Source organism: Gopherus flavomarginatus, chromosome 25 (genome assembly GCF_025201925.1).
Source record: "Gopherus flavomarginatus isolate rGopFla2 chromosome 25, rGopFla2.mat.asm, whole genome shotgun sequence".
Classification (NCBI taxonomy): domain Eukaryota; kingdom Metazoa; phylum Chordata; order Testudines; family Testudinidae; genus Gopherus; species Gopherus flavomarginatus.
In genome coordinates this window covers 7,802,395-7,826,410 of record NC_066641.1, presented here as the reverse complement: position 1 = coordinate 7,826,410, position 24,016 = coordinate 7,802,395, and the positions used below count along the sequence as shown (strand labels likewise).

General features: G+C 56.3%; 1 protein-coding gene and 1 long non-coding RNA gene across 9 annotated transcripts in view; one reads left to right on the top strand and one right to left on the bottom strand.

The window, feature by feature from the left end:
- RUNDC3A (RUN domain containing 3A) overlaps positions 1-24,016 on the top strand; it is a 57,298-nt gene that overhangs the window by 4,837 nt on the left and 28,445 nt on the right. For 2 of the 8 annotated variants that reach the window (XR_007771482.1, XR_007771481.1), the window contains exons 1-12: positions 1,300-1,454; positions 7,117-7,232; positions 7,652-7,785; positions 8,208-8,293; positions 8,945-9,034; positions 13,983-14,063; positions 15,902-16,067; positions 16,602-16,759; positions 17,171-17,299; positions 17,961-18,132; positions 19,962-20,062; positions 20,857-21,797. Coding sequence is in view for 6 of the 8 variants with exons in the window: in XM_050935048.1 (XP_050791005.1) it covers positions 1,348-1,454; positions 7,117-7,232; positions 7,652-7,785; positions 8,208-8,293; positions 8,945-9,034; positions 13,983-14,063; positions 15,902-16,067; positions 16,602-16,759; positions 17,171-17,299; positions 17,961-18,132; positions 19,962-20,062; positions 20,857-20,944 (1,428 nt within the window). In the remaining 2 variants the exon portion in view is untranslated. Of the gene's footprint in view, positions 1-1,299; positions 1,455-7,116; positions 7,233-7,651; positions 7,786-8,207; positions 8,294-8,944; positions 9,035-13,982; positions 14,064-15,901; positions 16,068-16,601; positions 16,760-17,170; positions 17,300-17,960; positions 18,133-19,955; positions 20,063-20,856; positions 22,080-24,016 lie in introns of those variants that run through there. The other 6 variants (XM_050935049.1, XM_050935048.1, XM_050935053.1 and 3 more) reach the window with 6 other exon arrangements.
- LOC127040640 (uncharacterized) lies at positions 10,055-20,840 on the bottom strand. Its single transcript, XR_007771483.1, has 4 exons — positions 20,380-20,840; positions 16,608-16,745; positions 14,600-14,730; positions 10,055-10,355 (listed from the first exon to the last, which is right to left on the bottom strand). It is a non-coding gene; the product is annotated as an uncharacterized LOC127040640 (long non-coding RNA).

Genomic DNA, 24,016 nt, shown 5'->3' with positions numbered 1-24,016 from the left:
ACCAGAATCAGGCCCAGCACACACAATGTGCTGTGCCCATCTGAGCAGCAGGGGGCAGAAGCTTCTAAGTTGCTGTTATATTCACCTTATTCTTTGTATGGCATTCACAGGCCCTGACTGAGATCAGCGCTCCAGCGTGCTAGGTGCAGTATGTACACACAGTGAAAGACCCTGCTCTGAAGAGTTTCCAAAGAAAGACCTGGAGAAGGGGTATTAAGAGCAGGGACAGTCTTTTTGTTCCATTTGTACAGTGCCTAGCACCATGGGGCCTGATCCAGGACTGGGGCTCCTAGGGGCTAGAATACTTCATAAATGTCTGTTTCACAGATGGAGAAGGGACTGTCCCAGGGAGCTTGGCATGGCACCCACAGGGCCTGGATTCCAGGCTACTGCTGAATGGCAGTTCATTTTCTCTTGGTCTGAAAAGCTTTAGTGACTCAGCTTGGTCTGAAGTTTTGGTGACGTAATCGAAGCTTGGGAACTGGAGCCTGCGTCTTATCCATCCTGTGCGTGAGTAACCCTTGGGCGTAATCCACACGTTCGCTGAGGTGCGGAGGGTGAAGGAAATGGAGGGTGAGCGAGTGGAGGCCATTTCTGGCTGCTGCAGCTTAATCTCCAGTTCAGCCATCCTGTTGTTGGAGTATCTCCTGTCCATGCCACACAGACCCCCAGGGCCCTCTTGTTCAGCCACGTGCGTGTCAAAAAACGGGATTTGCCCCCTGCAGAATCTGGATTTCTTAGTCATTCCCTCCGTGGTCAAAGTGGGCCGAGTCTCCAGAATCTTGACCCCTTAATCAAATCCACTAGGAGTCGAGACCCGAGCCTGCCGGATCCTGGCTCCTAAATGATCGCTCAGGCCGTTGGCCTGGCCCTGAGCCTGGAGAACACACAGATGGGCTCCATTTACCTACCTCCCACTCCCCATTCATGAATAAAAAACTCTTCTTGAGTTCATTCTCATTCCTTAGAGAGAGAGACACACACGCACCCTCCCTGCCTTGCAGAGAGTGGATTCTGGTCCCCTGAAAGTCTGGGCTCGGGGGGGCTGATCCCTTCCATCCTGGGGAAAAAGGCCTGCTTGAGCCTGCCCCTGCCTGGGGGCTGGCCCTCCCTACCAGCGCGTCATGGGAAGGGGGCTGGCCTCCCTATAGGGGGAGGGCTGCTTGGAGCATCAGCACCAGGGAGAGCTCCCTTTCCTTGGGTTTTCTGATTCACGCCATCAGCAGGGGGTGGAGCGGCTTTTGGGGGGGAGGTGGGGGAAATAGTCCCCAACCATCGGGGGGGTGGATGTGGGGGGCCCCGTGCTGGTGATCTGGGGCAGAGGAGGGGGGTCGGCTGGCGGATTGGATGGAATCGAGCTGTATCCAGTCTGCCATGGCTCTCGGGCTCTCCTCCAAGAAAGCCTCTTCCAGGAACATCGCCGTGGAGAGGAAGAATCTCATCACGGTCTGCAGGTGGGGGGGCTGCTGGAGGGGAGGGACCTGGGACCCCCCCTGGGCAGCTTCAGGTGCGGGGGGAGGGAATGATGGCGGAAGAGGTGGAGCTGGGCTGGGGGGGGTGAGATGGGAATTGGGGTGGGGGTGGGATCATCCCAGGTGCAGCTTGGAAGCAGAAATATGCTCCCTGGGTGACTGATTTTTTTTGGGGTGGGGGGGAGGATGCATTCGACTGGCTGGAGGGGGGTGATGAGGCTGGCTGGGAACTGTCCCTGTGGGAGCAGCGCTGGGCCATCACATTAAGCATCAGTGTGTTATTGAGCAGTATTCCTGGGGGAGGGGGATGTTGCAATGGGGGGGCTGCAGCGGGTGAGGGGGTGCTAACAGGCTGTGCAGTGCTGTGTATTAAGCTATTGGGGGAGGGGGGGATGATGACTGATGATCACTAATTATGGGGGGAGGGGATGATCCAGGATGAACAAGGGAGAAAAGCAGCTTGTAGGAGGAATGGAGGGGGGGGCACGTGCTGTTCTGTACCCCCACCCCAATGGCTGGGACCCAGGCTGGCCAGGTGTGGGCTGCAGGAAGTGACATCGTGGCAGGCCTGGCTCAAGCATGTGGGGGAGGAGAGAGGGTTGTCATAGCAACACCCTTTCCGGAGCAAGGACTCTGGGCTGAGGGGGCAGTGCCCCCCCGGACCCCAGCGGGCGGTTTGGGGTGGCAGGTGTTACTGCCCCGCAGCCCTTGCTCTGCCGGCTGTTCCCTGGGCACGAGTGAAATATCCGCGTGGGAAAGAGGGAGGGATGTGCCGTGCTAATGGGCCGCACGCTGGGCTATGGGCTGGCCTCTGCCCCCAGCTGGGCCCTGGGCTATGATCTGGTCTGTAACGGGTCCCAGTTTGGCTTCAGGACGAAGTGACCCACCTCTATCCCCGAAGGGGGAGGGTACAACGTTCTCCACTCAGAGCCCCTGAAAGCACCTCCCACCCAATGCGTGGTGCCGGGTGACCCTGAAGCCCTTCGTTCACATCCATTGCCAACCCCCCCCCACCAAACACACACGCATCCCGCTGCGGGAGCTCACAGCTGGCGCTCTGGGGCAGCAGCCGCTCAGGCCTGGAGAGCAGGATGGTCCCTGCTGCCTTACCACGGGCCCTGCCCTGCTCCGGCTGCTGCACGGGAGAGGGCTGTCCCCTCCGAGGCCGTTCCCCAGGCCAGGCTCCCCTTGTCTCCTGCAGGAGCTCTGGGTCTGCAGTTATTCCTCCAACATCGTGGGAGCTGGTCCTTGGGGGAGAGATGGGGCCCAAAAAACAATGTGGTGCCCAACCGCACTTCTCACAGTGACCCCCACACTTGGTAAACGGGACAGGAAAAGCTTTGAAGCAGTCAGGGCCCCACTGATTCAAGCACTTACTTTGTGTGTGCCCGCCCTGAAGAAGGGATGGCTTTATGAGCAATAGGGTGGGGGGGATTTTTCTCCCCCTGGCCACAACAATGCTGCTGGTATCTGGTCTTGTTGGCTTTTTCCAGCAGCAGAACCACCCAACCCTTCTCTGGGAGCCTGTGGGGGCAGTTTCACTGTCATTGGGGAAGGGTTCTGCCTGTTTCGGCTGTGCTTGGCACTGTGGTAGGTGAGTCCCCCAAGGTTTACTGGTCCCTGTGAGGCTGGGCAGTGCTGTTCTCCTCATAGTAAAGATGGAGGCAGTGAGTGGCTAAGTGACATGCCCAAGGCACAAGGAAGCTGCAGCAGAGCTGCAAAACAAACTCAGCTCTCCCACGTCCCAGGTTAGTCCACTCACAACGGGACCATCTTTCTGGCTCCCTCCCAACCAACCCCACCGCATTTTCAAGCTGGGCCTCACACTTGACTGGCAGCTGCTTTTGACAGGGGCAGTTGCTTGTTGTTAATAACGGGAGTGGTACAACTGCTGGACTGAGAAATGTCTTGCCTGGGGAATGCTGCAATCACTAATGAACGGAGTACCAATGTAGATGCTCCTGAATTCCAGTCCAGGCTCTAGCCCTGCTGAGGGGCCTTGGCCAGGCCATGCCTTGCCTCTGTTTACTCATCTGTAAAATTGGGATAATAAAACCTTTGTCTCCCAGGGCTACAGAACTCAACACTTGGGTCCAGGTGCAATAGGAGGCATCTGGGTTAGAGTCCAGCAGGGTGTGATCCTTGTGGTTTGATGGCTTTCCCAGGTAGTTGCCTCTTTGCAAAATGTGTACGTCTGGTGGTAGAATTTGTCTGAAGTGATTATCTGATGGCTGCTGAAGAGGAGAGAGGAGTATCAGTCTAGTTCCTACTGAGCCCAGGGCCTATGGCCAAGACACAACCACTGCATTGGCTTTTAATGGGTCCTCATGCGGGCCATGGGTTGGGTGGGTCACCAGGCTGAGCTATGCTTTCTTACTGGGGCTCCTTTGTGGTCACATGGGTGGGTGGCCTATGTTGTACCCTACTGGGGTCAATAGAGGAGGGCACTCCCCAGAGCGATCAGCCTTGCACTGAATTAACTGACAGCATATGAGAAGGGGGAGCCAGATGGCTTCTCTCTCTCCTAAGTTATAAGGCTGAGGAGTGGGTTCTTGCCCTGGGATGCTAAAGAGGCTGTGTCTGAGATCTGCTTGGATCGGTCCTGAGTGTGTGTGCAGAGGCTACCAAGCAAACATCGATAGGATCTGTAAGAAATAGTGTAGCTCGTCAAAGAGACCAGGAGCCCTTACAATAGATGTGATAGTAACATCGGTGTGGTCCAGTGAATGGGATACTGGCCTGCTGGGAGCCAGAAGGACTGGCTTCTATTCCCAGCTCTGCTACTGTCTGTGTGACCTTGGGCAAGTCACTCACACCCTGTGTCTGTAAAATCCCACCTTGGGGCCAGGGATGGATTGTCTCTTACCAACACCATGCACTGGGATTCTGATTAGGGTCGCCCAATGCTATTGGGGGGGAAAAAGGGGGAGAGAGCATGTATGTCTGTACTACTGTTGAATGTTTTGAGTTCAACAGCACAGGACCCAGGCCAGAACCTCCAGGCTGCCACTGTTAACCTTTGCCCAGGATGAAAATTGGCCCCTCATTCTGGTTCTGCTTTCTGCCTCTGCAAGCAGTGACAATACCTTGCCTCTCACTCCATGACACCCCGTTGAGAGGGGCCTTGTCCAAGACCTTTTGAAAGCCTACATCAATTAAGGGCAACCAGTTCTCTCTCTACTGCTTTTATTAACACAGCCAAAGGACTCTAAGATGAGTCAGATCCACTTTTCTTTTGCAGAAATGGTGCTGGTGAGATCCAGCCAAGCACTTCCCTCGACTCGTGCAGAGTGTCCCATTGACATCAATGGGGCTACTCGCATGCTAGAAATTAAGTGTGCACTTAAGTACTTTGCTGGATCAGGGCCTAAATCACTCAGCCTGCAACTAGATCCAGGCAGCTGCCTCCGGGGCACCCCACTGCCATCAACAGGGCCCATGTGGGCGCAGGTGTCTAAATTACTCCATTCCCTGGGAGGGAATAGCAGGATGTTCTCTGCAGGGCTGTGCGCTCCTGCAGCTCTGATGTGTAATTACAGGCTAAAGCTACCAGTTACTTAATGTTGCATCCAGCTCCTTGGAGAAGTGGCACCTTATTTTGCTGCTTTTACTAATGTCAGTTTCTCTAACTGTAAGCACCATTTCCCCCCTTTCCTCCCTCCAACCATGAGCACTAGAGAATTGGTTTGATCAGCTCAGGCCTGGGCTCCTTGGGGGGGCTGGTGTCACAAAGGATGCCCTAATTCAGCAACACAAGCGGCTGCCTCCAGTAGCGTGGCCAAGCAGACTGAGATGAAAAGCTCCATTGTCCAATCCTGTTAGTATCTTTGTTCCTCCACAATGTATTCTAGCTCTAGTGAAAGGCAGTCTGATGTCCTTGGGCTGGAGTGGAGGTGGGGGAGAGATGAGGAAGGGGCTCTCGTGGGTTAGGAAAACCCGGCCCCCCTGTGAGATCAGGATGATGCTATGCAGCACTCTAAGGAAAAGCACAAGGCCATGAGACTCGGCAAAGGGTGGATTGAGTGGGCTGGGCTAAGGACAGCTTGGTTTGGGTCCCAGCTCTGCACAGGCTCCCTGGGTGACCTTGGGAGAGTCACTCCACCTCTCTGTGCCTCAGTTTCTCCATCAGTGACTTGCCTAGGTTCATACAGGGGCAGAATGGAGACTGGAACCCAGGAGTCCTGATCCTAGCCCCCTATTCTCCCCACCAAAGCATATTTTCCCAGAGCTGGAAAAGGAACCTAAATTGCTTGACTTCCAGTCTCCGGCTCTATTTCCCCACTGGCCTCCCTCCCACACTGTGTCTGTGTCCGTCTCCCACTCGCAATGTCACTTTGATTCAGTGCCTAACTGACACCAGTCTAGCAAAAGCCCTTTGCAGGCTTTGAAATGTCAATGATGCCATCTGAAACCAGGAACAACTCCTCCCTTCCATGCTCCTCCACTCCCCCCAGGGGACTCAGGCTGGATTCCACTTGCCCTGTGCTGAAAAACGGCTCTAAGAAGGCCTGAGGACAGCTGGGTGCGTAGGTGTCTGAAGAGCTGTCTGGAAACAGCAGATGCCTCAGTGCTGCGAGAAGAGGCAAACAGTGTGATGGGGAAGGAGAACGCTCCTGCTGGCAGACCACTGGCCTCCATTTGCAGGTGCCCACAAAGAGTGGGTTGATGACAGGGTAATCCGTAATAATCACAGATGTGAGTGGAAAGCAAATGTCTTGGATGCAGGACTCCTGGGTTCTAGTCTGGGCCCTGAAGGGGAGCGTGACGCAGTGATGGGGAGAGGGGTGCAGGACTCCTGAGTTCCCTTCTTCACCCTCAGTGACTTCTCCTGTTCTGTGCCTCAGTTTCCCTATCTGTTAAATAGACCTCTTTAATTGGAGGCCTAATTCATTAGTGACTAAAGCACTTTGCTGAGTGATCCTGAGCTGGAGATGGGCAATGGAGAAGCCCATCTGTCCACAGAAGAGCATGCTGCCTCTGTCCACGCGCAGATGCTGTGTAACTGCTTCCTCCACCAGGGAATTGCACCACAGATCATGAAATCACATCATGGCAATGATAGATACACAAGGAGGAGGGTGTGTGGAGCTGGTGTCCCCATGCGGATGCTCCCAATTGGAGATGGTGAATCAGTGTTCTGCAGGGCTCCATTGTGCCAGGAGCTGTACATGCACGTAGTGAGAGAGACCCACCCTCAAAGCGCTTTCAGGCTAAATAGGCAAGGCAAAGGGAGAAGCAATAGTAGCCTCTAGTTCTTATATCACACTTTTTTCATCAATAGAGCTCCAAGTGCTTTACAAAGGAGGTTGGTATCATTACCCCCATTTCACAGACGGGGACATTAAGGTACGGGGAACACTTTGCCCAAGCTCACCCAACAGCCTGGGATTGAACCCAGCTCCCAAGATGCCCAGTGGGGTATTTTATCCACTAGGTCACACTGCCTCACCCAAGGTCATACAACAGGCTTACTGGCAAAACTAGGAATAGCCCCCAACTGTCCTGAGTCCCAGGGCAGTGCTGGAGCCTCCAGACCACACTTCCTTACTAGCTTTCAGAGATTCTCCCCGAGGGTCCCCCACAGGAAACTCTTGTCTGCCTCCCCTACTTACTTGTCTGTGATTTTCCACCCCCACCCCGGTAGATTTTCCGTGAAGACCCTGCTGGAGAAATACACCACGGAACCCATTGATGATTCATCAGAGGAGTTCATCAACTTTGCTGCCATTCTAGAGCAGATCCTGAGTCACCGTTTCAAAGGTAACGGTGCGTGTGCTCGCTTGGACTGCCTGTGCTCCCCGCAGGGCGTTCGGGGGTGTGTGTGTGTGCGTGCCTGTGCATGCATCATGTTTACACACTTCTGCAATGGAAGACCTGCCCGTGGACACACCTACCATAAGCACAAGTTTGTACATGTCCACTTCCGTGCATGTTTGTGCACATCCGTTGCGTGAATGTGTGCACAACTGTTGGACACATTTGTGTGCAATTGTCTGCATCCAGGTGGGCAGATGTCTACTCCTATTGACTGTGTGTGTGTGCAACTGTTGTGTGCATGCATCTGCTATGTAGGATGTCTGGAGCCTCCAGCACTGGCCAATGTTTAAGGCAGGCTGGCCCCCTGGACTGCAGGGACCTCTCCTGGTCACAACCCAGCCATCTCCTCTTCTCTGCCCCAGGTCCCGTCAGTTGGTTCAGCTCCGATGGGCAGCGCGGCTTCTGGGATTACATCCGCCTGGCCTGCAGCAAGGTCCCCAACAACTGCGTCAGCAGCATCGAGAACATGGAGAATATCAGCACTTCTAGGGCCAAGGTCAGGCAGGGCCCAGGCGGCTGCTTCCCTGCTGTCTAAGCCAACAAGCTGGGCGGGTCCTGTCAGGGGAGGGGGAAAGCAGCAGACACATGGGAAGGGCAGAGAGCCCATCTCAGTGGGCCTAAGAGGGTTGCTGGGCCAAAGGGCCCCTGCCACCCTTAGGTGACCTGGAAAGGGGCATCAGCTAATGGGGCAACAACCTCTGTGCTCATCCTTCCCAGAGAGGTGTCTGTCTGCTACATTGGAAGGGGACGGTCACAAGACAGTAGCTAGTGCCCAGAGACTATAGTGATGGGCACCCTGTGCTGGATGGATGGAGGGGTGTCAGTGGGAATGGATAGATTAGGTGGGTGGATGGATGGGTGTCAACACCAGAGGCAGGTCCTCCTAACCACCCAGTGCCCTGGGCTCATCTGTCGCAGGGCCGGGCCTGGATCCGCGTGGCGCTGATGGAGAAACGTATGTCAGAATACATCACCACAGCCCTGAGGGACACCAGAACCACCAGGTGAGTGGCTGGGGTGCAGACAGGCCGTTTCTCCCACAGCCGGTGCGAGACTGAGGGAGACCAGTGTTTGCCCGTCTTGGGGCTGTGTTGGTAGGAAGAGCCTACAGGTCACATCCATAGACGACTGTAGCAGGATGGGCTTCCTGTGGAGGCTACAAATCCCCATCATACATTGCTGCCCCTTGGTCGGAGCAGCAGGGCTGCTGTGTGGCTCACGTTTCCCACCCCCTGGGGCAAAGGAGGACCCCATCCCTACTCCTCCTTGCCCCTCACTGGCTCAGTCCACTCGCCTCCTGTATGGGAGTGCGGGAGGCCGTGAAAATGCTCAGGTGAGATGCAGGCACCTCACCCTGTGCCTCAGACACATGCAGCACAGGCCTCCCCTGGGGGGCGGCATAGTAAGAGCAGCACCTTTTGCATTTACGATGGATTTAACGAGCCAGCGCAGGGGCACAGGCATGTGAGTGTGACCCCTGGGCTTCGTATGGTGGCGCTTGGCTGGGTCTCCATGGCAAGGCTGCGTGAGTGTGAATGGACAGATGCTAGGGAGACCCCATGGAGCTTGTTGCAGTGGGCAGGCATGGCTGTGTGGGAGCATGTGTGGTGGTGCTGGGTGTTCTCAGGGGTAACAGTGTCTGTCCTTCCCTGCAGAAGGTTTTATGACGATGGGGCTATCATGCTGCGAGAGGAGTCTACTGTGCTCACTGGGATGCTAATCGGCCTCAGCGCCATTGACTTCAGGTAGGAGGAGCCTGAGAACAGTTCCTCTTGAAGGAGGGTATGATGGAGGGCTACCAAATCATGACTGGTGTGGAGACAGTGAATAAGGAAGCGTTATTGACCCCTTCATGCAACACAAGAACAATGAAATAAATAGGCAGCAGGTTTAAAACAAAGATAAGGAAGTATTTCTTCACACAATGCACAGTCAACCTGTGGAACTCCTTGCCAGGGGATGTTGTGAAGGTCAAAAGTATAACTGGGTTCAAAAAAGAATTCACCATCAATGGACCTATCCTCCATGTGCTTATTAGCCAAGATGGTCAGGGACACAACCCTATACTCTGGGTGTCCCTTAACCTCCAACTGCCAGAAGCTGAGATTGGACAACAGGGGATGGATCACTCAGTTGGCTGCTCTGTTCATTCCCTCTAAAGCATCTGGCACCAGTCACTGTCAGAAGACAAGATACTGGGCTAGATGGACCATTGACCTGACTCTGCATGGCTGTTCTTATGTTGAATCAAAATCTCAGAGGTATTTTTAAAGCACCCCTTGCGCAGTACTTAGAGCAGTGCTGAATGACCACCTTAGAAAATGCAGAGGGAGACAGACTGACCAACAGGGACAATGCACATTTCTCATATCGAGATCCAGGCACTCTGTGCTCAAAGCCAATCAGGGTTCCTCTGCCAGGGCTAAAGAATTGCACACAGACCCACTTTCTACAAACACTGAACAAGGGACTTCATTAGAATTACAAATAACAACCAGCCCCAAACCTACATTAAAAGAATGTTATTAAGGTGGCAAAGAAGTTAGGAAATGCCAGAGTTAAGATCGCCTGTTTAACCTTAGTTCAGCCCCTTTGTGTGTACTTATTATGGTTGTCTTTAATGATGTGATCTCGTGCTATTTTTCTCACAGGACCCCTGGCTCATTCAGTGAGCATCAATCAGCTATTTTTTCTCCTCCCCAGTCAATGGGTGACATCCACGTACTGCATCCTATTCAAACCCCGCTCTGAAGACAGCATTATTCATTTCCTCCTGGGTGTTTTGCCACTAACGCCTCCGAGCACTTCACAAGTGTGATCCTCACAACACCCAGGTGGGATGAAGGGTGTTGTTTTCCCCGTATTACAGCTGAGGAACTGCAGCACACAAATTTTCCAGTCGTTTTGGGTGCCCACTTTGAGACACCTACGATGTGATTCTTTTTGGAGTATTGGGCATTAGATTGCACTTTACATGTTCACAGCGCAGCTCCCACTGCCTTTTTGTTGCAGCTGATAATGTCCAGCACTTCTGTAACTCAAGCCCCAGGGTTCTGAGTCAGGCCCCTGCAAAAACACAAGGATCTCATATTTAAACCCAGTTTTTCATTAATTAACTCACTCAGCATCACACCAGGAACAGGGCAGTGGAAGGGACAGAATCTAATTCTCCAGAGCAACATTCACTTGCCTTTAACCAGACCATCTTTTCCCTTCCTGCAGTCCTCTGCCTCCTTCACTACCTACCTTCCAACTTCCTCAACCAGTGAGGCAGGGCCCCTACACACCACAGCCTCCTTTGCTGCAAAACTCTGGTTCAACCCCAGAGCAGGCCCCGTGCACTGGAAAAAACAGTGTGATCATCTAATTAAAGACTACAGCATCACTTGTGTGCCCAAGTGGGCTGAACGAAGGTTGTACAGGCAACCTGAATTCTGGCATTCCCTAATATTGGAGTGCTTGACTTTGTAGCTTTAATAATGGTGCTGCCTGTGGAAGTTGGCGTGGGGGGCAGAGGAGGGAAACTGAGACTGCTTGGGAAAGCGACTGGGAACCAGTGGGGCAGAGGGAAGGAGTTGATGTGGGGAGACAGATCTGACACCCCCGTGAGTCATCAGCAAGTGGGAACCTTTAGATCCACCGCACAGATCTCTCCAACTTGAGTTACCAGCGTAACTGACAGCAATAGTAGGTTGTTATCCTCTCTATATAGCTGCACTGTAGTGAGACGGGATAATTTCCCAGTGGGTTTCACAGATATTTGCTGACAATGGAGGAATGGTGAAACTCGGGCATCTTGGGTTCCATTCCAGGCCCTGGAGGGCAGTGTGCTCTAATGGGAAAAGACTCTTCTGCCTGTCCTCCCCCACAAGTATGACTCCATCTGCCCTGTCCTCTCCAACATGCCCCTGTCCTGCCTATTCCCCACCCTAGCTCCTTCTCTCTCTCCCATTCTCCTCCCTGAGCCAGTCTGTCTCTGCTCCTCAGGCCTTCCATCCCAGCCCCAGTCTTCCTGCCTAGCACGTCCTAGTCTCATCCCTCTAGGTTCCTCACCCCAGTCCCAGTCTCTCCCGCACTCTCAGTACCTGTCTCCTTGCCCAGCCATTCCCAGTTTCCTCTCCTAGTTCCTTCTGTGCAGTGCGTTTGCCCAGCCAGTCCTAATTTCCTCCCTCCCAGCACCTCATCTGATCTCTCCCACCCACCCCCCCGGTCTCCAGTCACCGCCACATTCCCAGTCCCCACTGGCTCCCAACCTTCCTCCCTGAGCTCCTTGCCTAATCTGTGTCCTGCCCTTCCTCCCTCAGCTCCTTGGTCCAGTTTCTTTGCCCAGCCAGTCCCAGTTCTCCCCCTTCACCTCAGATCCCTGTCAGATCTGTCTCCCCACCTCACCTCCTTCCCTCTGCCCCACTGGTTCCCAGTCTCTGTCCCCCCCCCAACTTCCTGGCTTCTCTCTCCACCTCACAACCAGCCTGCCGTCCCAGCCAGGTTCCTTGTCCCCAGGCTCCTGGTCCCAATCCACCCCACCCTGCAGGTCTGGTTCTTGTCCCGCAATGTGCTCCTCTATGCCTGGGGTCAAGCAGGACGGTCTCTGAGACCCTGGCTCCCTGCTCTCAGTTCAGAGATTCCAAGGCCAGACGGGACCATCCTCATCTGACCCCCTGCAAACACAAGCCAGGGAGCTTCCCCCAAATAATCCCTAGAGCATAGACATGGCCTGGACCCACAGCTGCAAGGGCGAGGAAAGTCCTGCGGCCCTGCCGTGCCCAGCGCGGATGGAATCTCTGTGGAATTGAGCTGCTCAGATCTAATCATTCTGTACGCCACATTCGTGAACTGCACTTCGTCAAAAGCTTATCACTGGGCCAAATCTGGATGGATTTTCACCGAAGGGGCAAAAGGTCCATCCCTGCCACCTGGGCCCATGGCCCGGCTGCATTTCGTGTCCCTGCACCAAAGTACGGGGTTGCAAGAGCTTTTCAAAGAGGTCACCAGCATTTTTTAACATTGGCAAAACCAATGTATTTTCTTCTGGCCTCTTTCTTGGAAATGGCTGAACTGGTCTGGCTAGACCCTTCCAGCCCCCCCACTGCTACCTGGCTTCCTGCTCCGGACTAAGGACACGGTATGTGTGTCCTCACCTACACTGTCTCCTATTGCACACCCTGCTAGGGAATGTCGGTACTGGAGCAGCAGGGATCTCCCCCCACAGCCAGTGCTCCTGCACCCCACCCCACCCCCCATAGCACCCCCTGCTGGGAGAGGCTGGTACTGCAGTAGCTGGGAGTTCCCCCCATATTCACTGTTCTTGCACCATCCTCTACAGTGGGAGAGGTTTGAGTAGGTTGCACAGAGGCCTGTTGGTACCAATGGGCAAAAGCTCTGCTGTTCTCTACAAGCAGTTCCTGCCTCAGACCTGACACACTCACCACACCACTTTCATGGTATTTATCCAAGAAGGGTAGCGTGTGAGGTCTCCACTGAAAGCTTGTGACTTGCCAAGACTCATGACCATTGTGAGTTGTGTGTACGGGTGCCACCCTTAAGGAATGATATAGCTACATTGAAAACTATGCCTTATCGTCAGCGGGGAATCCTATGAGACAGCCCATTCAAGCAGGAGGGGGTTGTCACCCATCCCTGGTCAGCCGGAGCCATAATGCAAGTTTCAGTTGTCTACTCTTGCCTAGAGCAATCATTACCCCCATTTCACAGATGGGGACACTGAGGCACAAAGAACAACTTGCACACGCTCACCCAACAGCTCCCATGACTCCCAGTGGGGTGTTTTATCCACTAGGTCCCACTGCCTCACCCAATGTCATACAACAGGCTTAGTGACAAAACTAGGAATAGCCCCCAACTGTCCTGAGCTGGAGCCTCCAGACCACACTAGAGCAATCAATGGAAAGCCACCAAAGACAACTGCAAACAATCCAGACCCCCATGGAGGTAAAAGACAAAAGGCTGGTTTGATGTTTCACAGGGTGGACAAAGACCCTCCGCATCCTTTCACTGAGGAGCCCTCTTCTTGAGCGGAGTGTTTCACAAAAGATTGGCCTGTGCGTCCTGGGAAGCCAACCAGCTCTGCAGCAGACTGAACTTTGGGATGGGGGGTGGAACCTATTGTATTAACTAGGAAAGAAAGTGATTAAGTGTAGGCCCTAGTGCATGTTCTGTGATTTGTTATGTATTGTAACCCTTTGTTTCTCTCTCCCGCTCTTGTTCTCTGGTGGAACCTCTAGTCTGTCTTAAATAAACCTTTTCTGGTTTTGTTATATGTGCTGCATGCCATACAAGAGCAGCGATCTAAGGTTAAACCGGGGTACACTGTTCCTTTGGGGGCAGATCTGGGATTTCTGTGAGTAACCAGGGGCTGGGTGTCCCAGGAACGCTTCAAGAGGGCTCAGGGGCTGGGGTGCACTTCTGGTGATCTTGCCAGGCAAAGACAGGGCTGGGATACACCAGAGGAGAGGACGTGAATGGCTGACCGGCTGGTGATATTAGGCAGCTGATGCCCAGCCAGGCCCAGGCATCAGGGAAAAAGACGGTGACTCTCAGTCCCGGGTACCCCAAGAAAAGTGTCAGGGTAGTTAGATCCACAGGAAAATGTTTCCGGCTCTGACCCCAGGAGTTCTGGGGCAGTGCTGATTGATCGGTTTTGCCTGAACTCCTTTTTCTCATTGTGTCTTTCAGTTTCTGCTTGAAAGGGGAAGTAATGGATGGGAAAACCCCTGTGGTCATTGACTACACCCCGTATCTGAAGTTTACACAGAGGTAACAGCTACTGTATCATCCACCCAATAAGCTCAGCTCCCATTAGTGGCACCGACAGACCTCAACCAGGGTCAGGGCCCCAGGGTGCTGAGTGCTGCACAGACGCCTGGTAAGAGGCAGTCCCTGCCCCAAGGAGCTTACAATCAAACAGACAAGTGGTGGGAGGGGAAAGTAGAGGCCCAGTGAGTGGAAGTGACTTGCCCACAGCAGATCTGGGCAAGGAACCTAGGTCTCCTGAGTCCCAGATGGTGGTGGTAGGCACTAGACCATGTCTGTCTGTCTTATGGGAGGTTAGTCAGTTGGGTGCTAAGACCAGCCTCCCTCTCCTATTGACTCCAGGTCGCTTTGTTGTTACGTAGATAGATTTGTACAGCCCTTTGCCCCTCCCACTGTGCATCACTGCACATGGAGGGGATACTGCGTCCTGACGCCTGTAGTTATCACAGCTGAAACCCCCCGCCAGGAGGGTCTGCAATTGCGTAACTGCATCATGCAACTAAGAACCCCCAGGCTTGTATTCCCAAGCCGATACCTACCTTGTCACTAAGGATTCTGGGTAAATGTAGTCCCGTTTCCTGTACGAAGCACCACAAACGCTCTCGCTAGGGGCCGCTGAGAAGACACAGTGCCCATTGCTACGGCGCCATCACATACATCTACCCAGCACCTAGGAGAGGCACTGAAGAGCAGGTCAGTGAGTATTGCAAACTGAGAGGAGATGCAGAGAAATAGTCCCAAGGGGTCAAGAGAGAGAACAGTTGGATTTCAGCCTGGAAAAACAAGAGCTGGCACATTCAGCGGCCAGGAGAACCATGGGAAAGAGCGATGCAGAGAGAGCACTAGGGGGCGACAGAGAGCAACGGGCGAATCAGGAGATTCAAAGCGCTGTGACCGCCAATACGCTCTTTGGGACAGGGACTTTCTCTGTGTTTGTACAGCCCCTAACACAAGGGGCCCCGTCAGGGCCGGTCCTTAGGCACAATGCGATTAATAATCAGGCCAGCGCTGTTTCAGGGTGTCTCGAGGCAGGAAGGAGATAGTGCCTCGCTGGAGCGACGTTGCTGGGCACACAGCTCTGAGCACTCCATAGGCTAGAGCCATGGCAGGGATTCGGTGGGCCAGAGGAAGTGATTTAGGGGCAAGGCTGACCTACTGGGTTACATTTCTGTCTCTCCAGAGCTCCCAGAGTGCTTCACATGGCAGCGCCTCTGGGCTGAGGGAACCCGCCTACCACTCAGCACAGGCCTGGGGGAGGAAGGAAGCAAAAATGCCCCCAGGGACAATGGGGCAAACCATTAGGAAAAAGCACCACGAGATCTTTCCCGAACGGACAGGGCCGTCGGGATGCTCTGGGCAGCTCCCCGTGCAGCACAGTGAAGGGAGCTCAGTCCGGCCTCTGCAGGATGGCAAAGTGCCAGGCTCTGTCCCTATTACCGTGATTCCATTTGCTGCGCTAAAGCCCAGAAGAGGCACATCTGGGCTGGAACCCAGGGGTCCGGGGCTTTGGCTCCAAAACCCAGCTCTGATCCGCTTGCCACAGCGGAGAGCTCTTATTAGCTGGCAACACTGCCATGTTCTTTAGTGTCTCCTCGGGCCCCTCCAACACTTTCACTCACTCCCCGGTCCTTGCCAAGCCGTCCAGTCAGGCAATTCTCCTGCTGCCCAGGGGAGAAAATCAGCCCAGACAACGACTCAGAGCTGTGCCATTCTGTGGGTTTCGTGCCTCTCTCCACTCGCTGAGCCTCACTCCTGCTCCCAGGACCCCCCTGGCCCTCCCCGCCAAGTCGGGGCAGACAGGGAGCTAACTTCTCCTGCTGAGCCCCTGGTTCTCTGGGCAGCTACGATTACCTGAGTGACGAGGAGGACCGGAGGAGCATGGAGAGCAGCACGAGCGAGGAGAGCTCCCCCGAGCACCCCTACCAGCTGCTGGTCACCGACGAGGACAGCTGGTACAACAAGTGGCGTAAGATGGAGCAGAAGTTCCGCATCGTGTATGCGCAGAAGGTACCCGGGCATCAGGCTGGGGCGGGGTGCGGATTGGGGGTGGGGGGTTTGGTTTTGAGCCTTCCTCCTAGATATGTGGGGCTGGAAGGGACCTCAGGAGGTTATCTCATCCAGCCCCTGGTGTTGAAGCAGAGACAAGTAACCCCGGGAGAGCCCTGCTGCATCCTGCATGGCAGCTCCTACTCCCAGCAGCACCAGTGACCCTGGCCGGCCCCCGCACCCACCTGCTCCCTCCCCAGCAGAATGGTGCTCACGCTTCCCCTCCAGGCCATTCGGCCCCAGCTCTGCTGCCTGGGGTGGAGGCTGCTGCTCCAGGAGTGCTGCAGCCTCCACGGGGGTGATCCTGGCATGCATCCTCTATCTGTCCCTGCTGCCAGATCCCTCCCCTGGCAGAGCTGGCCTGGGCACAGTGTGCCACACCCACAGTTGTGCATCCCCAGCCCAGCCCCCACCAGCGAGCTCGCTCCTCACTGCAGCCAGTGCAAGGCCTGCCCTGCCCCGCCCCGCCAGGCCTGATCCCTGCCTGTGCCCCAGGGGTACCTGGAGGAGCTGGTGCGGCTCCGGGAATCCCAGCTGAAGGACCTGGAGGCGGAGAACAAGCGTCTACAGATGAGGCTGGAGGAGGTGAAGGTGCAGAACCAGCTGGAGAAGAAGGAGCTGGAGGGCGTCATCCTGGAACTGCAGGAGCAACTGTGAGTCCATCAGAAAAACCCTGCCCCATGCAGGGAGGGGCACTCTCCTCCCCTCCCCCCAAGCTTCCTCTGCCCCACACTGGGAGAGGCTCTCTCCTCCCCTCAAGCTCCTTGTGCCCCATACGGGAAGGGGCTCTCTCTCCCCCATCAGCTCCTCCTGGCCCACGGGGGGAGGAGCTCTCTCCTCCTCTTCCTCCCCCCAAGCTCCCTCTGCCCCATGCAGGCAGGAGCTCTCTCCTTTCCTCCCCCACATCAGTTCCCTCTGCCCCAGAGTTCCCTCCCTGCCACGTAGTATGTGGCTGCTAGCCTTGCTGGGAGCAGAGTAGGGCTCTGTGTTCCTGGCCCCGTCTCTTGGGGCAGGCCCTGGCCCGCTGCACATCACAGCCTCCCCTCCTCCTCCTCTGCCTCCAGGACGGGCCTGATCCCCTGTGAGAACACCCAGCTCTCCAAGGAGATGGCCACGCCGCTGGTGAACCAGTGGCCGTCGCTGGGGACCCTCAGTGGGAACGAGAGCGGGTCAGACGCCAAGCTGTACAGGAGGTGAATCCCCAGGGAGGAGACACCGAGGAGCCGGGCCCGGGTCCGGGTGGGGGGCAGCATGCAGGGCAGCAAGAGGAGATGCTCGAGGAGGCAGGAGCTGCTTCCTATGAACCTTCCACCTTCAGATGCTGTTCTGAGCCATCTGCCAAGGCTGCATGAGTGTGCTGGGTTCCCGAGGAGAGGGGTGTGTGTGGGTATGTGTGTGTCCATGCAGGGGAGAGGGGAGAATAGCTCACTGTGCCGAACAGTGAGGAGGAGGCAAGAGCCGGACGTTCTCTGAAACCAGCCACAGCTCCAGTGCTGGGATCTGGTCTCCATTTTGGAGGAACCTTCAGGCTGGTTCGGGTTTTATCCGACTCCATGGCCCTGAAGCTTGTAAAAACCCTGCTCCCCTGGGAAGGGATAGGGGAGTTGGGTGGGGGGTATAGCCCAGAGCCAGCAACCCCATCTCCTGCCAGCAGAGGAGAGAAGTGGCATCCCAAACCAGAGGCCTGGCTGGTGTGTTCCAACATCCTTCCCAGCCCGGGGGTAACTCAGGGGCTGGTCTAGTCATCCAGGGATGGAGGCCAAGGAGCCTGGGGCCTGACAAACACCAGAGAGAGCCTCTGAGACTGTTAGGCCAGATGGGACCATTATGGCCATTTAGCCTGACCTCCTGCAGGACAGGAGACCCTCGCCCTGTGTGTGGTCATCAAACCCCTATCTGGTGGCTGAGCTGGAGCAGAGCTTTCAGAAAGATTTCCAGGTTTGATTTAATGACTTCAAGCAATGGAGAATCCAACATGTCCCCTGATAAGTTGTTCCAGTGGTTAATTAACCCCTTAAAATTAAGTGTGTGTGTGTGTGTGTGTGTGTGTGTGTGAGAGAGAGAGAGAGAGAGAGACGAGTCTAGATATTTAGACAGAGAGGAGCCTAGACGGATGGATGGTCAGATGGAGGGAGGAGCCTGGAAGGATGGAGGGTCAGACAGGGAGGGAGGAGCCTAGATCAGTGGGTCTCAAACTTTTTTACTGACGATCCCTTTCATATCGCAAGTCTCTGAATGCAACCCCCCCACAGGGGCAGCTCTATATCTGCCGCTGAATTGCCGCCAAAACCGCGGGACCGGCAGACCTCCTGCAGGCATGCTGCCGAAGGCAGCCTGACTGCCGCCCTCACGCGCTTGGTGTGCTGGTGCCTGGAGCCGCCCCTGGCCCCCCTTATAAATTAAAAACACTTGTTTATATATTTAACACCATAATAAATGCTGGAGGCAAGTGGGGTTTGAGGTGGAGATTGTCAGCTCACAACCCCCCATGTAATGACCTCGCGACCCCCATGAAGGGTCCTGACCCCCAGTTTCAGAACCTCTGGCCTAGACGGATGGAAGGATGGAGGGTCAGACAGAGGGAGGAGCCTAGACAGATGGAAGGATGGAGGGTCAGACAGGGAGGGGGGAGCCTAGATGGATGGAAGGATGGCGGGTCAGACAGGGAGGGGGGAGCCTAGATGGATGGAAGGATGGAGGGACAGGGAGCGGGGAGCCTAGACGGATGGAAGAATGGAGGGTCAGACAGGGAGGGGGGAGCCTAAACGGATGGAAGGATGGAGGGTCAGACAGGGAGGGGGGAGCCTAGACAGATGGAAGGATGGAGGGTCAGACAGGGAGGGAGGAGCCTAGATGGATGGAAGGATGGTGGGTCAGACAGGGAGGGGGGAGCCTAGACGGATGGAAGGATGGCGGGTCAGACAGGGAGGGAGGAGCCTAGACGGATGGAAGGATGGAGGGTCAGACGGAGGGAGGAGCCTAGACGGAAGGAAGGATGGAGGGTCAGACGGAGGGAGGAGCCTAGACGGGTGGAAGGATGGCGGGTCAGACAGGGAGGGAGGAGCCTAGACAGAAGGAAGGATGGAGGGTCAGACGGAGGGAGGAGCCTAGACGGATGGAAGGATGGCGGGTCAGACAGGGAGGGAGGAGCCTAGACAGATGGAAGGATGGAGGGTCAGACGGAGGGAGGAGCCTAGACGGATGGAAGGATGGAGGGTCAGACAGGGAGGGAGGAGCCTAGACGGGTGGAAGGATGGAGGGTCAGACGGAGGGAGGAGCCTAGATAGAGGTGTGGTTGGATGGACAGATGTGGGGTGAATAGGGTAAGATACCCAGCTCAGGATGTCTCCCTTCCAGGACTCCCCATGCTCCCCACCCCAGCGGTGTGTTGCCATTGCCTCTCGGGCAGGCTGCGAGCTGTCTGCTGGGGGCAGTGGGATCGGGAGATTGATAATCTCACCCTCTGGACAGACGTGCTTCCGCTCCCAGTTAGCAGAGACCGGGCAATGGGGCCCAGCTGCGCTGCGGTGACCTACTGCCTGAGAGCTGCCCCGCTGCAGCCATGCGTAAAATGAAGTGTGTGCTTGCCTGGATCAGGGCCTATGTCTTGGTTCCCAGGCTGCTCCCGGAGCAATGCGACCCCGCCAAGCGCAGTGGGGACTCCAGAGGCACCCAGCTCCCCAGCGCACAGGGCTCCAGGAGAATTTGCAGCGCACCATGGGAACTGAAAGACCCTCTGACACAGTCACCAGCGGCCGCAGGAACTCCTGGGGGGGATGCGCCGGCGGTGGGGTTTTGAATGCTGCTCAGGCTCCTCCGGGCCGGGAGTAACGGCGCTGTCTCTCGCAGGCACAGCTTCATGAGCACGGATCAGCTGTCGGTGGAGATCAGCCTGAGCTCGGATTCCCAGAGGCTGGGGGAGGGGAAGCAAGAAGGAGAGCCCTGGGGGCCATTGGGTAAGCCCACGGGTAGCGGGTCGGTGGAGGGAAAGGCAAACCGCCTTTGGAAGGGCTGGGAGGCAGAAGTTACCTATTAGTAGACACCTGGGGTTGGAGGAAGACCCTAGCACCTGTCTGCAAGAGGGAGGGGCTGGTATGAGAGGCCTGGGAATTTAGAGGTGAACCTGGAAATGGAACCCCAGCATCCTGCCTCCCAGCTCCTTGATCTAACCCCCCAGCCTGCATTCTGCGGTGATCAGCCACAATGGAGCTGGAGCAATTTACACGGGAAACAAGGCGTACGTTTAGGGTAATTCTCCACTGGAACAACTTACCAAGTGGATTCTCCATCCCTGGTGATACTTAAATCCAGACTGGATGTGGTTCTAAACCCTCTGCTCTTGGAATTCCTTGGGAGGAGTTCTCTGGCCTGCGTCACGCAGCTCAGGCAAGGTGATCGCAATGGTCCCTTCTGGCCTTGGACTCTAGGAATCTGTGTTCCCGTAGGAAGCTGGCTTGGGGCAGTTCCTGTAGGATGTAGAGGTTAGAGCCAGCGAAATTGGGAACCAGGCCTTGGGGGAGGGCTCCCTGGCTTTCAGAGGGAGTGGGGTCTAGTGGTGAGAGCAGGAGACTGGGAATCGGGGCTCCTGAGTTCTAGTCCTGACTCCGCTACTGACTTCCAGTAGGACTTTGGACAAGTCACACCTTGTCCACTCTCCACCAGGAAAAGAGCACAGGGATTTTTGAACAGCCTGGGTTGGGCAGGGCCCCTGCTCTGACCTGCCCTCTTTCAATTCCCCTCTGCCCTCCAGGGAAGGACCCCACCCCATCCATGCTGGGGCTCTGCGGCTCCCTGGCCTCCCTCCCAAGCTGCAGGTCCCTGGCCAGCCTGAAATCTAACGAGTGCCTGGTGAGTGACAGTAACGAAGCCAGCCCCACCCACAGCCCCAGTTGAGACGCTGGGCGGCGCCACTTGTCCTGGGATTGGCAGGCCCCACCGGGGATCCAAGAGGCGAACCAAGGAGCCGCCACCATCTCAAACCAACGGGACCAAAGCGACAGGCAAATGGACCTTACTGAACTTCTTGAGGGGCTGGGGCAGCCAGCCCCACCCTGGCTGATTCGCCGCATTCTTACAGATGTGGGCCCCATTCCTACCAAGGGACGCTTAACCGAGTACTTAATATCCTAAGCTCGTACGGAGCCGGAAGGATCCCGACGTGCTTTGTGAAATGTGCTGCAGAAAAGCAGCCACCTCTGGGGTGGACCAAGGCAGCCGTTTAACTGCCGTGCTGCACAGCAGCTGAAGGACAGGGCGTGAAGAAGAATCCTGCACCTGACTGAAATTGCAAAAGTGGGAGGAGTTGGGGGGGGCAGGACATAAATCCTGCATCTGGAGCTTTCGCTTGGCTGGAAAGGGTGAAGAGTGAGGCGGGGTGGGGCACTGTCACACGGCCATGGCCTCCCTTGGGGCACGCCCTTGCCAGTGTCCCACCCTGGGGACTTTATCATTGCTCTGGAACCAGCTGATTGGGGCCAAGATGCCTCCTCCCATCAGGACACTGTGTGGCCCCCTAGGCACGTGAGAAGCCCAGAGCAGGGAGCTTGGGGGCTGGGAAGGGGAAGAACTGTCAACTCGTACCTGCTTCCCTCAGCCCAGCACCACAGCCATGGACTCTTGTGCCCTTCTGCCACGGGCCAGATGCTTTGACATAGTGGCTTTGCAGCCTAAGGGGCTGTCTGCCCCATGGAGGTGAGACCCCCAGACAGCTCCCTCCTCCGGTTTTGCATGCCCCGTCATGCCCAGCAACTATCCCTGCCTCGGTGGGGGGAGGGGATTCTGCCTCCTCCACCACCCATGTCCTGTGTGTAGGAACCTGCTCTTGCCATGCGTGTCTCGCACCTGAGCGCCCCCAGCCGGGGCATGTTGTGCATCCTCTGACAGGGAGAATAGCCCCAGCGCCCCCCTGATGTTTTCTAGCCCCAGATCGGGGGAGGCCCTGTCGAAGCAAACAGACAATAAATGCTGATATGAGCTGGGTCTGATTTGGAGTGAGGGGGGCTAAGCTGGTGCCACGGTCAGTCTCCCATTGTTTTCAATGTAGATGTAACCCCCCGATCAGTGCATTGTAGGGCCCCTCAGTGCCTGCCCTGCAGACACGCGTCTCTTACAATCCCAGATAGACGCGTTCTTTAGCTCAAGCTAAGAGCAGGTGCTTGGAGCTCTGGGTCAATCGCTGGGCTGTTGGCCAGCTGGCGGTCATCGCAGATAGGGCTAAATGCCCACACAAAATGCCCTGGCACCATGAGTCTGGGCCTGCTGGGGCTCCTGTAGCTGATGGAAACTGGCTCCTTAATGAGGGAGTTGCGGGGGGACGTTATGGTGAGACTCTGAGTCCTGACCACTCCGGCGGGGTGCCCCAGGGGTCATGGAGGTAGGCGCATGCACCCACCCTCCAAGCCTGGCACAAGGGTGCCCAGCTCCTCTGCCACTAGCCACCGTGCTCTTCCCCATCATAGCCAAGCCATTCAGATGCAGTCCCTGATTTTAGAAGCCCCCCGCAAGGTGCCTTGTGGCCTGATTGTCAGCGAGTGCTGAGCCCCTGTGTGACTGCTCACAAAGGCCTGCAGTCAATGGGAGCTAGCGGTGCTGAGCACCAATGCAACCCGGGTTCCTCGTGAGCTCTCACGCTGGGTCCCTGCAGCCAGCAGCTCTTTGGGGATCGTGTTGCAGCAGCTTGTGGAGGTACAGGTGCAGCTGCCCTCATACCTAACCCTAGAGCTACACCTCTGGGCTCCACCCTCCCGGGGTTAAGCGGATGTCTGCTCAAGCTGTCCCGGAAAGACCTCAGCCAGACCCGCGAGCCTGACTCTGCACTGAAGCCGGCTGCAAACAGTGCTGGGCCTGCTATGGGCATGTCTAAACAAGGTGCCCATGATGCCATTGGAGCAAAGGGAGAGGCCTGCGGGCCCAGGCGCTGGGCCTGCTACGGGCATGTCCGAGCGTGGTGCCCATGATGCCGTTGGAGCAAAGGGAGAGGCCTGAGGGCCCGGGCGCTGGGCCTGCTATGGGCATGTCCGAGCATGGTGCCCATGGTGCCGTTGGAGCAAAGGGAGAGGCCTGCGGGCCCGGGCGCTGGGCCTGCTACGGGCATGTCTGAGCGTGGTGCCCATGATACCGTTAGAGCAAAGGGAGAGGCCTGCGGGCTCGGACACTGGTCACATTAGTGCTTGAAGCAAGGCGCTGAGGTGCGCGCCATGTCAGGTCAGGGGCTTCACCAACCCAGTCTCCCTCTCTGGGTTTTTCTCTGATCCACCCCAGCCTTATGGTGGGGACTCTCCTGCCTGGGTGCCCACGGCATTCCTGCAAGGGGTGTTTTGGCTCATCCGCCGCCGAGCGCAGCTGGGGGCACTAAAGGAGGCTCTTTGGTGGAGGATGCTCTGGGAGGCAGCTGGGGTGAGGGAATGAGCCCCGGAGGCTCAGGGCCTGTTAACCGCTGGCTGCTCTGCGGGGCTCAGCCGCAGCGTACCGGCAAGGGGGAGAAGGAGAGGAGAGGAGAGGGCCAACCCTGGGGCAGCAGCCTTCAACCCCCTTTGTTAGCAGGGCCGAGCAGGGAGCTGCTGAGGAAGGCGTTTGCCGAGAGCCAGGATTCCTCTTGCTGTGTGCGGGGTGCTCATATTCCTGCAGGTTGAGGGGTGGGGTGAGCCCCTCGCATTACTCTGACCTCAGGCAGGAAGTAATGGAGGTGAGGTCCCTGTAGATACAGCAGAGCGGCAGGTCAGGACTGCAGCGATCAGGCACTGCAGGGATAACCATGGGGCAAGGCAGGGGCATCACTGCTCCACGTTCCCCAATGCCAGCTGACCAGAGGGGTGGGGGGAGGCAGCTGAAAAGGAGCCATGCTGCATGTACAGCTGAGCAGGGGACACTGGGGGCCACAACAGGAACGCACCGAGGGCAGAGAGCAGCCC